General features: G+C 37.4%; 1 protein-coding gene across 1 annotated transcript; it reads left to right on the top strand.

Annotated features, from left to right (window-relative positions):
* Positions 1-6,063: 6,063 nt before the first annotated feature.
* On the top strand, positions 6,064-10,302 carry LOC145955095 (uncharacterized). The gene has a single exon (XM_083069794.1). The coding sequence runs from the start codon at positions 6,064-6,066 to the stop codon at positions 10,300-10,302; it is 4,239 nt and encodes a 1,412-aa protein (XP_082925920.1).
* The last annotated feature ends 2,425 nt before the right edge of the window (positions 10,303-12,727 follow it).

Genomic DNA, 12,727 nt, shown 5'->3' with positions numbered 1-12,727 from the left:
TTTTCTACCTTGACATAGTACCATACTTCCTAATTTAAGTGAAAAAATCTGAGAAATCAAACTAAGTTGTCTATACCTGGGTCTCTTTGAGGCCTAACACTATACTATACTTGACTTGATTGAGATAGACCTAACATTGTGGTTTGGTAGAGTCAAGCCACTTAAACGACTCACCTCAATTATAGGAGATCTCCTTAGTTAATATACATGACGACCCATTAGTTGTGAATATATGTATGTTGATATGTTGATTATAATAAAGTTGATAAATGTTGAGCAAGTTGTTAAGTTATGAGTGGTGCTATTATTGTATGCTTTTATTGCTTTTTTTTTTGTATCGTTGTATGTTGTTTCTTTTGTAAGCTTTATTTTTCTTGTGATTGTGACTATGATGATCATACTTGGTATGTGAGTAGGATAATACTAGGTGGTCAGCTGGAATGATGGTGGTGAGTCATACTAGAGGTGACTTGTTTTGTATGACTTTTCTGGTAGAGTCATGCTTTAGAGTCTTTGACTAATAGTCTAGAGGATATGTGCTTTGGTAGTTTAGTCTTTGATGCATATAGTTTATGTACTAGGTTTATATATGTTGTGTATATTCCATATATTTTATTGTATGCATGTCTTAACTTCCACTTTTATGTCGCTTTTCAATAATAAGTGTGATGACCTATCAGGTCATTACATAAGATTAAAGTTAATCACTATCTTTTTTGATAATTTTTAATGGGATTGTGGATTGTCAGGGCTTGCCTAAGGGGTAAGCTAACAAAACCTTCATTTTAGGTCCCCTTTAGATAAAATATATATTTTATATTAATATTTATATAATTTTTTTTAAGGTTCCATAATTTAAAAGTCACTTTTTCATTTTTAAAAATTCACTTTAAAATGTCTATATCTAAAATATATACAAATATAATTATCTTTATCAAGGTCCATCTCTAAAATATTTTTAAAATTTTATCAAAAGATATTATTATTATTTTTTAAAAGACTCACTTTAAAATTTTGTTTTAAGCTTAATAATATGTTGGGTCAACACTGTGGATTAGCTATAGCTTTCTCAGCACAAATTTGCATGGAAAGATATAATAAAGTACCAGAGAAACCAAATTCGATCCCAAACTTAAACTAGCAAAAACGAAAAGATTTAACTAATTGTACTAAGAGGTTTTCGTGTTTTGGAATAGATCAATTTTGAGCTAATTCAGTTTCTTCAATTTTGTTCATTGATCAATCAATCGAATTGGTTTAAAAATCAAATTAAACCGAGTCTAATCCAATTATATTTCGGTTTCAAGTAATAGGTTTTTGATTTTTTAAACATAACTATAATATTTTTTACACAAAAAACTATTATATTTTTATGGATAAAAATAATTATTAGTATCATTAATAATAATAATAATAATAATAATAATATAAGTCAAAATAATAAAATTATGAATTGAGATAATTTATTAATATTCAATAACATGATACAATTACTAACCTAAAAAAAACAATAAACTAGTAGAATTTTAAGCATTTAATAGTTAATACATTGTTTACCACAATGTAGAATATAAAAAAAGAGAGAGAGTTAAATATATATATAATAAAAGAAAAATATTGAATTTGGTTTGAATTGAATTGATTTTTACATTGGAACCCAAAATCTATACAATCCAATTAAAAAAAAATTCATTTTTTTTATTTCCTATTTTTCATTTTTCATTTTTCTTAGTTCAATTTTATTTGTTTACATTAGACTGAATGAAGTATGATTTAACTTAACTACACTCGCGAGATATAACCATTCTCTGTATTACATAACTGTGATCGCACGCACAACTTTATACACTTATATACTTTTATATGCAAATCATTTTCCAATACCTAATCAATTTCTTTTTTAAAGTGCTCCATACTCCATATTGTGCGCATGCCTTAAAAGTCTTGTGTACGTTTAATTTTAGGGTATACAATCATTTGGGTCTTTTTAAAAATGATAAATGTAGTCATATTAGATTTTAAAAACATATTATACAAATCTTTAAAATACCAAATATATCTCTAAATTTAACGACTAAGTATTATTTTGTTCCTTAAATAAATATAATATATATATGTATATATATTAAATTTAATAGTTAAAATAATCACACATGTTTTTTATTATAAATTTTTAAATTAATATGATTATCAATTTATACTTTAAATACTTATTTGATAATTTTTTTTAGCTTCAGATGCAAATACCACGACACCATCCAAATTTAGAGATTTCTTTTTATTTTTGGCAAACAACTATGTTTTTGGTGAAAAATAAGTAATTTGTGACGTAACATTACGAAGATGTTTCTTTATGATTCTGAGTTTTTTTAAATCAATTTAAGATCAATAAAATTAATGCATCTATATTTATATTTTATAAGTGTTTATACTTTATTGTCTAAACAAAAATAACTATTTGAAAGACAGACCTAAATAATATTCTCAGTTACAAACTGTTTCTTTAATATAAGTTTGTCAAAAACTAATTATCCCCAAATCAAAACATTTTAAACTAATATTATGTGAATTTAACAAAACAGATTCTATATTCCCTTCAACATGGCCTTCCCTGTCCCTTTACAAGTTATCCCGATTATCTTATGGGTGTTACGTTATCCTTCCGCGTGAAAATATGGATGTGCAAGATATCCAACAATGTTTTTTATATAAAATATTGTTACCAAAATTTGCAATTACTCTATTGGAAGGGATGATGTCTTGATTGCTCCAATATCTATGGCGATAGGGTACCTACAAAAATACTCAAACACTAAGTTAGATGATAATTTAGGTTAAGAATGAAGTTAGGATTGAATGGTACCTGATGTCCTGTACATAGGTGATTGATCTTATCTTTTATGTTTAAAGATAATGTTGTGTGATATCTTAGAGTTGTATTTTGGTAATTTCATAATAAAAATATTGTTCTTGATAAATGAAGATATTTCGTTAGATGAATATAATGTGTTCGATTCCAATATTTTAGAAGATATTCATACCAAGATATCTTGGTAGTCACTAGGAATTAACTATCTAGGATATCGCTTTATAATATGATGGGCTGGAGGATCAGTGTGGATGAGCTGGAGAAGGCTAGCTCGACTTGATCGAGTTGGACGATACATAAAATATGTTCTAGATATTTCTAAAATTTATGAAATTTAGTTTTAGTTCTTAAAAATATTTATCCTAATTTAGTCCTTATAATCTTAAAATCTATCAGTTTTGATCTTTAAAATGGTTTACATAATACTTTTATAATAACATTTACATTATCTAAATTTTTTTTTGAGGAATAAAAGTGCTACATTTCTAAATTAGAAAGATTCAAATAGTACAAATTTTTAAGGATTAAAATTGTATTTCAACTAGAAGAGTTAAAAACATATTTTACTATATATATTATTTGATTTTTATTTTATTTTTTCCCTAAAACCAATGATGGCTTGGTGTTTACAAGGAATAAACATACTTGATGTAGTATAGAGAAATATGGCATGAACGGTGATTGGATCAAACTCATTTTTCTTACCCTTAAAACCTCGATTTGAAGCTTTTGCAAAATTGTTGCTATTTATATACCTTGTAACAAGGTGATATCTAATAAATATCTATATAAAATGGCTTGAAAGGAAATGTTAATGCATTGATGTTGAAGTTTCTCATGTCTAGAGAAGTCATATATAGCATGTTTATGGATCTGGTTTATGTAAATTTTACGTTGAAAGGATGTAAATACAATTAAGAGGTGTTGGGAGGAATTCCATTCAATTGAACTGAATGTGAATACACCTCATCCCTTCCTTATATGTTTCCTGTTTTGGAAAAATAAAATTTTCCTTTTATAAAGTCCAAATGAATTTTTAAAACATATCCTAATAATTGCTTTATATAAGTCGCGATATTTTATGCTGTAATTAAAGACGTTCAATGGTCAACTCAATTAAACTCAGAAAAATAGCTTGAATTGAGTAAGACTTGTTTTTCAATTAAATTAAAATTCCTGAGTTAAAATAGTGTGAGATAGACTATGGATTGGATTGGGTTTGATTGACCTATTAATTATTAAAAACAATTACAAACTATTTTTGATTTATTTGTCTTAATTTTTTTTAAAATTTATAATCAAATATAATAAAAAAAATTATAAAATAAGTAATAAATTAAATAATTCAAATGTTTAACAGGATATGTCCATCAACAATAATAAAATTAATTGATTGACATTATTAAAATAATCTATAATACAACCATAAATAATTTCATCAATAAGTATTAACGAAAATAAAATAAATATACAGTATATGATCACATATACATTTTAATAAATAATTTCACCACAAATAAAATATCACAAGTCAATTTCAATGAGTAGAAGTTAAAAGAAATATATCTTAACGAACCTAACATGTTATTCAATGGGAGGTTGCGTTATATAAGTTAAAAGGATAAAAAGTATAACTGAATCTGATGCATTTTGGTGGATTATGCGTATTAGTCTATTAGGTTGAACTCATTATGAGACATATGAATAATAGAGAAAATAAATATAATTGAGTGTTTTATCTTAAATAAATCTATGCACATTCTCCACTTACATTTGATATTTCGTTCGGATTAGAAATAACCTGGTAACAAAAAAATTAAATTAAGATGAGACACAGATCATGTTTTTTTATTTTATAATTACTTTAAAAAATATATATTAAAAGAAACTCCTCATGTGTCTGTTGAAAAAAGTTGATTATTTAAAGCTTTTAGGCAATGATATATATACCTATTTTATTTTATAAATATGTCCTTTTTCCTTTTTTAAAAAAGTAAATTCTTAAAATATCTTTATTATTTTTTTTATTTTATAATTTTTAATTTTACAACTCTAATGTTCAATTTAACATTTTTCTCTTCTATTTCACACACTTCTTTTTTTTTTTCCTTTTTCAATTTTTATAGGCACTCTCTTGTCCTTCTCCACTCTCACCTTTTTGAGTAGGTAGTTTTAATTTTTTTTAATTTTTACATTATCCTTTTCCCGCCTCTCAATTTTTACATTGTTACCCTCTTCTTCTCTTTGAAGTTTTCACATGCACCCGAATCGTAGAACTAGTGTGTGAAAGCATTATACCCTTGTATAGCTTCCTTGACGATGTCGAAGGTGCCAAGTTAAATGCACATTTTTTTTCCAAGCACTTTCTCCCTTTTCACACACACCTTCTTCTTCCTTCCTTGACATTCACATGTTCTTTACTTGATACGATTTTTAAAATGTAGGACCATCTTCAAAGCAGGTAAAGAAAATAAAAGGAACTTGATCCCTAACCGTGACCCATCAATGGAACCAAAGTTATAAAAAACAAGAGAAGTGTAACCCTAATCGCGACTTGTCAGTAGAATCAACATTATAAAGTTCTTATCCAAAAATAAAGGAAAAAGCTCTTACAATGAGAAACTCAAAATATGATTAATATTCAAATTTGATTTGGATGCTTACAAGATGCTCCTATATATAGACTAAGATAAACAACATCTAACTTACATGTATTAACTTTCCACTAAGCTTCACTAGGAAATTGTACAGGTAGGGAGGTTCGACCACCACCCCATCGGCCACCGAATGGCAGAACCAGGAAGCCGAATGCCAATCGGCCACCAGGATCGGCCTACCATCATTTGGTACTCTTAATCAAAGATTAGAGGTTAATTAGTTGATTAAGGTGCATTACCTAATACGGTAAATATGTCGCAGGGCCCATGGGGTCCAGGGCCCATAAATGTCAGTATAAATAGCTCAGGACAAAAGGTAACGTCACTGTTCATTAATTATCCTAGATATTCGTGCTTGTCCTGACTTGAGCGTTGGAGTGCCTTTTGCAGGTACCAACCCCTTCACCAGCGTATTGGATTGGAACTCCCGTTCGGCCTTCGGAATACTAGAAGACTTAGTGTGCCCATCAGACAGGTATATTTGGCGCCCACCGTGGGGCCGAACGAAGAAAATTGGAAGATAAACCACATACAGTCATGGCGATAACTAGAAGAACAAACACACAAGACCATCAAACGGAAGAGGAAGAACATGTGGAGGTTGTGGACGAAACGGATCTTTCTGAAGCCGTTCGTTTGTTGAAACAGGAAATGGAGGCTATGAAACAGCAGCGAGAAAAAGATGCTAGGGAGCTTTCGGCCTTGAGAGCTGAGAATGAGATGTTAAGGAATCAAGATACCTCATGGAAACCTACTCAGGCCACAAATACACAAACTCAAGGGTCGTATCAATCCCATACGATCCATACCTCAGTCCCTCATGCCTCGGCAGTGGCACCTGAAAAGCACCCCTCGGCCTTACCCACTGTCGGTCGGCCTGCAGATTTGACAACTATCGGATCGCACCAACACCCCTTCACCCTCTCCATAATGCAACTTCCCCTAATGGATAATTGGAAATCTTTACCTATTGACAAGTACGATGGTACAACAGATCCTGATGAACATTTGGATGTTTTTCTGACGCAGGTAACACTGAGCACAACGGATGACGCAGCGTTGTGTCGGATTTTTCCAACATCCCTCAAGGGTCGGGCTCTAAGCTGGTTCACTCGGCTCCCCCCCAATTCTATCGATTCGTTTAACACTTTATCATCTCAGTTCACCATTCAGTTTGCAACAAGTCATCCTCACAGCTTGACATCCTTGTCGCTGGTCGGCCTCCGGCAAGACAAGAAGGAGTCACTCCGAGCTTTTATGGAACGGTTCAACAAGGCAACCTTAGAAATCCGGGACCTTAATCCGGCGGTAGCGCTCCACTATCTCACAACAGCTTTGAAACCCGGACCGTTTGTTAACAGCATCTGCAAGAAACCTCCTTCGGATATGAATGACCTACGAAGGAGAGCCGATAAATACATGCAGATGGAAGAGCTGGCTGAGTTCCGTAACCAAGCTCGAGCCGAACCAAGGGGCAAACCCGAGAAGACTGCAGAACAACCATACAGGGGGCGCGATAAAGAGATAGCTCTTCGAGACCGACCCACTCGAGGACCGAAATATTCCCATTATACTCCCCTTAATGCGAGTCGAGCCGCAGTACTTGAACAAGCTTTGGCATCAGAAGTGTTGGCAGTCTCGAAGAGGGCGTCCACTCCACCCCGTGCTGACACTAATAAATCGTGCAGGTATCACCGCAACCGCGGGCACTCTACTGAAGAATGCGCAGCGTTGAGAGATAAAATCGAGGATTTGATTAAACAGGGACAACTCAGAAATTTCGTGGATCGGCCAAACTCATCTCGACATCAACCTACGTATCAAGCTCGCCGGCAAGATAGGCCCGAGCAATTAGGTGAGCGCTGCCGTGAACGTAGCCGGTCAAGGGAGCGAAAAGAAGAACCTCATACGACACACCGGCGGGTAATCAACACGATTGCCGGAGGTTTCGCAAGGGGCGGATCAACCTCATCAGCTCAAAAGAGACATCTGCGGGCTATAAGATCAGTTAACGCTATTGAACGGCGATCGGTTCGGCGATTGCCCGCCATTACATTTACTGACGAGGATTTCCAAGGCATTGATCCGATTCAGGATGATCCTATGGTCATCAGTGTGGAGATACGTAATTGTATTGTCAAGAAAACGCTCATAGATCAGGGTAGTTCGGATGACATTTTGTATTGGAACACGTTTAAACAGCTCGACATATCCGAAGAAGAGTTGACCCCTTACACCGAACCACTTGTCGGCTTTGCAGGAGAAAGAGTTGACACCAAGGGATTCATCAAACTCTCTACTCGTTTCTACTTCGATGAAAGAGAGCATCGAGATGTCCAGGTAAAATATATTGTGGTCCAAGCCAACACATCTTATAACATACTGCTAGGTCGGCCATCATTGAACGCTTTGGGGGCGATTGTGTCAACACCTCACCTGGCTATGAAGTTCCCATCGGATAAAGGAAGCATTCTCATGATACATGCCGACCAAAAGGCAGCTCGGGAATGCTACTTTGCGAGTTTACGTATGCAACCTGTTCAAGAGAAGCAGACTAAGTCAAGGAGAGTTCATGCGGTCACTCCTTCCTCGGAATGGGCTTCACAATGTGACCTCGACCCAAGAATGAATGATGAAAGGGCTGAACCAACAGAAGAAAAGGTCCCAATACAAATCGGATCACAACCATCCCAGGTCACATACATCGGTGTCAGTTTGACAGACACCGAAAGGCTAGACTTAAGCAAAGTAATTGCATCGAACAAGGATTTGTTCGCCTGGACGCCGTCAGACATGCCAGGAATCGATCCGAACTTTATGTGCCATAAATTGTCAATTTGCCCGAATGCCAAACCAATCGCACAACGGAAGAGGAAGATAGGAACGGAGAGAAAAACTGCCGTTGAATCGGAGGTGGCCAAGCTCTTGCAAGCTCGTTTCATTAGGGAAGTGCAGTACACCACCTGGTTAGCAAATGTAGTCATGGTCAAAAAACCCAACGGCAAATGGAGAATGTGTACAAATTACACTAATCTTAACAAGGCTTGTCCAAAGGACGCCTATCCGTCACCCAGCATTGACCGATTGGTAGATGGGGCAGCAGGACATCGTTTATTGACCTTTTTGGATGCCTATTCGGGCTACAATCAGATCCGCATGCACCCACAAGATGAAAACAAGACAGCCTTTATCACTGACTCGACAAATTATTGCTATCGGGTAATGCCGTTTGGATTGAAAAACGCAGGAGCAACGTACCAACGGCTTATGGACAAAATCTTTAGGCATCAGATCGGCAAGAATCTAGAGGTTTATGTTGACGATATGGTAGTTAAATCAGATGACCTTTACACCCACAAAAGTGATCTTGTCGAGGTTTTCAAACAGCTCCGAAAGCACGACATGCGGCTGAACCCTGAAAAATGTGTCTTCGGCATAGCGAGAGGAAAATTTCTTGGATTTATGCTATCCGCTAGAGGTATTGAGGCCAATCCGGATAAATGTCAGTCGGTGATTGGTATGCGAAGCCCGAATAGCATTAAGGAAGTTCAAGTTTTATTCGGACGGCTTACATCCCTCTCTCGATTCCTTCCTTGCCTTGCAAAGATAACAAAACCCATCGTTAGATTGTTGAAGAAGGCTAGCAGGTTTGTATGGACAGCAGAATGCGAAGAATCGTTCATATCCCTCAAACAGCGACTTGGCACACCTCCCATACTCTCAAAACCCGACCCAGGTCTTGACATGATCGTCTACTTGTGTGTCTCCAATGAAGTGATCAGCGCGGTCCTTGTGCAAGAGAAGGAGTCCCAGAAACCGGTGTACTTCGTGAGTCGAATGCTACAAGACGCCGAAAGAAGATACCAACTTCTTGAGAAGATGGCCCTCGGCTTGGTCCATACAGTGCGACGTCTTCGGCAATATTTCCACAGCCATAGGGTTATCGTTCAGACTGACTGTCCAATTGCCAAAGTCCTACGAAAACCCGAGCTAGCAGGACGAATGATGGCTTGGTCTATAGAATTATCTGAATTTGACATAGCATTTGAACCTAGAGGCCCGATCAAATCTCAATGTTTTGTCGACTTTGTTATTGAGTTGCAACCAGCAGGTCATTTTGAAAGTGATCAGTGGATACTTCGTGTCGACGGTTCGTCTAACAACCAGGGCAGTGGGGCTGGAATAATTCTCGAGGGACTGACATGCTTGACACTTGAACAATCTCTTCGCTTTGCTTTCAAAGCCTCGAATAATCAAGCCGTATACGAGGCGTTACTGGCTGGATTGAGGTTGGCTCGGGAAGTGGGCGTTCGGAAACTGCTATGTTGGACCGATTCAAAAGTCGTTTCGGAACAGGTCAACGAGAAATTTCAGGTTCAAGATGCGCAACTGTTGAAATACTATCACACCTTCCAAAACATGTGTCAACATTTTGAGCAAGTGGTGGTAAAACACACTCCCCGCGAAAACAATGACAGAGGCGATCAACTGGCCAGATTGGCGACAAGCAATTGGAAACCGGGACAGCTTCGAACCACTCTTCACTTGGAAATCTCAACCCCAAGCGTCGAAGTAGTTGAATTTTTAACAGTCGTCGAGCAGCCAGCAACATGGATGACCAATATACTACGATTGATCATTGAAGGTATCGAGCCGACATGCCCTTCGGCAGCCAGAAAGTTGAGAACCCAGGCAGCGAGGTATTCTGTTATAGGAGGGGAGCTTTTTCGAAGAGGTGTCTCGTCTCCTTTACTCAAGTGTTTAAACTCAGAATAGGCTAATTACGTGCTGAGGGAAGTGCATGAGGGCATCTGCGGTTCTCATTCAGGAGGGAGGACTTTAGCGGCAAAGGTTCTGCGAGCCAGCTATTATTGGCCGACACTCAAATCTAATTGCATGGAGTTCGTCAAAAAATGTATTCAGTGCTAGAAGCATGGCAATTTGATACATGCATCAGCTGAGCAGCTACACAACATCACTTCTCCATGGCCGTTCGCGATGTGGGGAATGGATATATTTGGACCGTTTCCACTGGCCAAAGGGCAATGCAAGTTTCTTCTAGTCGCGGTTGATTATTTTACCAAGTGGATCGAAGCCGAACCTCTTGCAACAATTACCGCGAACAACGTTCAGAAGTTCCTCTGGAAGAATGTCATCACACGTTTCGGCATTTCTCATGCCATTATAACAGATAACGGACTTCAGTTCGTGGATCAGAAGCTCAACAAGTTCCTTCAGGATTTGGGGATCAAACACCGATTCACATCGGTTGAGCATCCACAAGCAAATGGCCAAGCCGAAGCGGCTAACAAAGTCATCCTCTCGAAATTGAAAAAACGCTTAGGGACAGCCAAGGGTGCATGGGCCGATGAGCTTCCCGAAGTATTATGGGCGTATCGTTGCATCCCTCAATCCACCACACAGGAGACCCCCTTCCGATTGACATATGGTGCCGATGCGATGATACCTGTAGAAGTCGGAGAACCCTCTTTCCGCCGAACACATTTCAATGAGCTCTCCAACGATACATCCTTACGGGTAGAAGTTGATTTGGTCGATGAGGTACGAGCTAAGGCTCAGATCATTGCCGAAGCATGCAAGCTAAGAATGACTCGAAGATTCAATTCCAATCTCATTAGAAGAAGTTTCAAAGAGGGAGACTTGGTGTGGAGAGTGAAAGGACCGACAAGACGCAATCCGAAAGAAGGCAAACTGGCGGCGAATTGGGATGGCCCATTTCGAGTCCGTCACAGCCTCGACAACGGTGCATATAAGCTTGAAGAGCTCTCGGGAAAAGTCATCCCGAGAACATGGAACGCGTCCCATTTGAAGGCATATTATAGTTGAATTTTGTAACAAATAACAATGTAATCACATAGTGCACTCTTTTCCTTGATCGGTCTTTTCTCCCCTTATAAAAAAGTGAAAAGGGGTTTTGGCCGACAAGGTTTTTAACGAGGCACACATCAATGAAAAGAAATTCATCTTATTCTTACTCTTCTACTTGTCCACAATCATTAAAAGGTTTCCCTCCCGAGTTAATCAACTCGGCCAAGGATTTACCTTACAAATCATAAAAGGTTTCCCTCCCGAGTTAGTCAACTCGGCCAAGGATGTACCTTTCAAATCATAAAAGGTTTCCCTCCCGAGTTGATCAACTCGGCCAAGGATGTACCTTTCAAATCATATAAAGGTTTCCCTCCCGAGTTGATCAACTCGGCTAAGGATGTACCTTACAAATCATATAAAAGGTTTCCCTCCAGAGTTGATCAACTCGGCCTAGGATGTACCTTATAAATCATAAAGGTTTCCCTCCCGAGTTGATCAACTTGGCCAAGGACGTACCTCCACAATCATTTAAAAGGTTTCCCTCCCGAGTTCGTCAACTCAGCCAAGGACGTACCTTCAAAGTCATTAAAAAGGATTTTCTCTCGAATCGATCACCTCGGCCAAAGATGCACCTTCACAAACATAAAAAAAGGATTCTCTATCGAATTGCTCAATTCGGCCAAAGAAGACATCAAAGCATTTCCGAGTAACATCCACTCGGTTTTGCTAAGACATCAAAGCATTTCCGAGTAACCCCCATTCGGTTTTGCTAAGAAATCAAGGCATTTCCGAGTGACCTCCACTCGGTTTTGCTAGAATGCCAAGCATTCCCGAGTGACCTCAACTCGGTTTTGCTAAGGAAGTCAGGCATTTCCGAGTGACATCCACTCGATTTTGCTAAGAAATCAAGACATTTTCGAATGACCTCCACTCGATTTTGCTAGAATGCCAAGCATTCCCGAGTGACCTCCACTCGGTTTTGTTAAGGAAGTCAAGCATTTCCGAGTGACATCCACTCGGTTTTGCTAAGAAATCAAGACATTTCCGAATGACCTCCACTCGGTTTTGCTAAGACATCAAAGCATTTCCGAGTAACCCCCATTCAGTTTTGCTAAGAAATCAAGGCATTTCCGAGTGACCTCCACTCGGTTTTGCTATGAACGCCAAGCATTTCCGAGTGACCTCCACTTGGTTTTGGACAATTCTTTCGGAACAGTTTATATAAAACCTTCTTGGAATAAATTCGTTAAGTTTTAAAGTTAAGAGAGACGATCCGAATTAGCATTGATTCAAAAATACACCACATGATTCAACAAAAAATACCATTTCATTAAAAAAGTGGAGGCTCTATCGGCCTCCTTGCTACAAAAAT

Source organism: Cajanus cajan, chromosome 2 (genome assembly GCF_000230855.2).
Source record: "Cajanus cajan strain Asha chromosome 2, NIPB_CcT2T_4, whole genome shotgun sequence".
Classification (NCBI taxonomy): Eukaryota; Viridiplantae; Streptophyta; class Magnoliopsida; order Fabales; family Fabaceae; genus Cajanus; species Cajanus cajan.
This window is presented reverse-complemented; position numbering and strand designations above follow the sequence as displayed.

Bases quoted from the DNA above. Each gene is read 5' to 3' on its own strand.
- LOC145955095 (XM_083069794.1), top strand. From the start codon at position 6,064: ATGGCGATAACTAGAAGAACAAACACACAAGACCATCAAACGGAAGAG.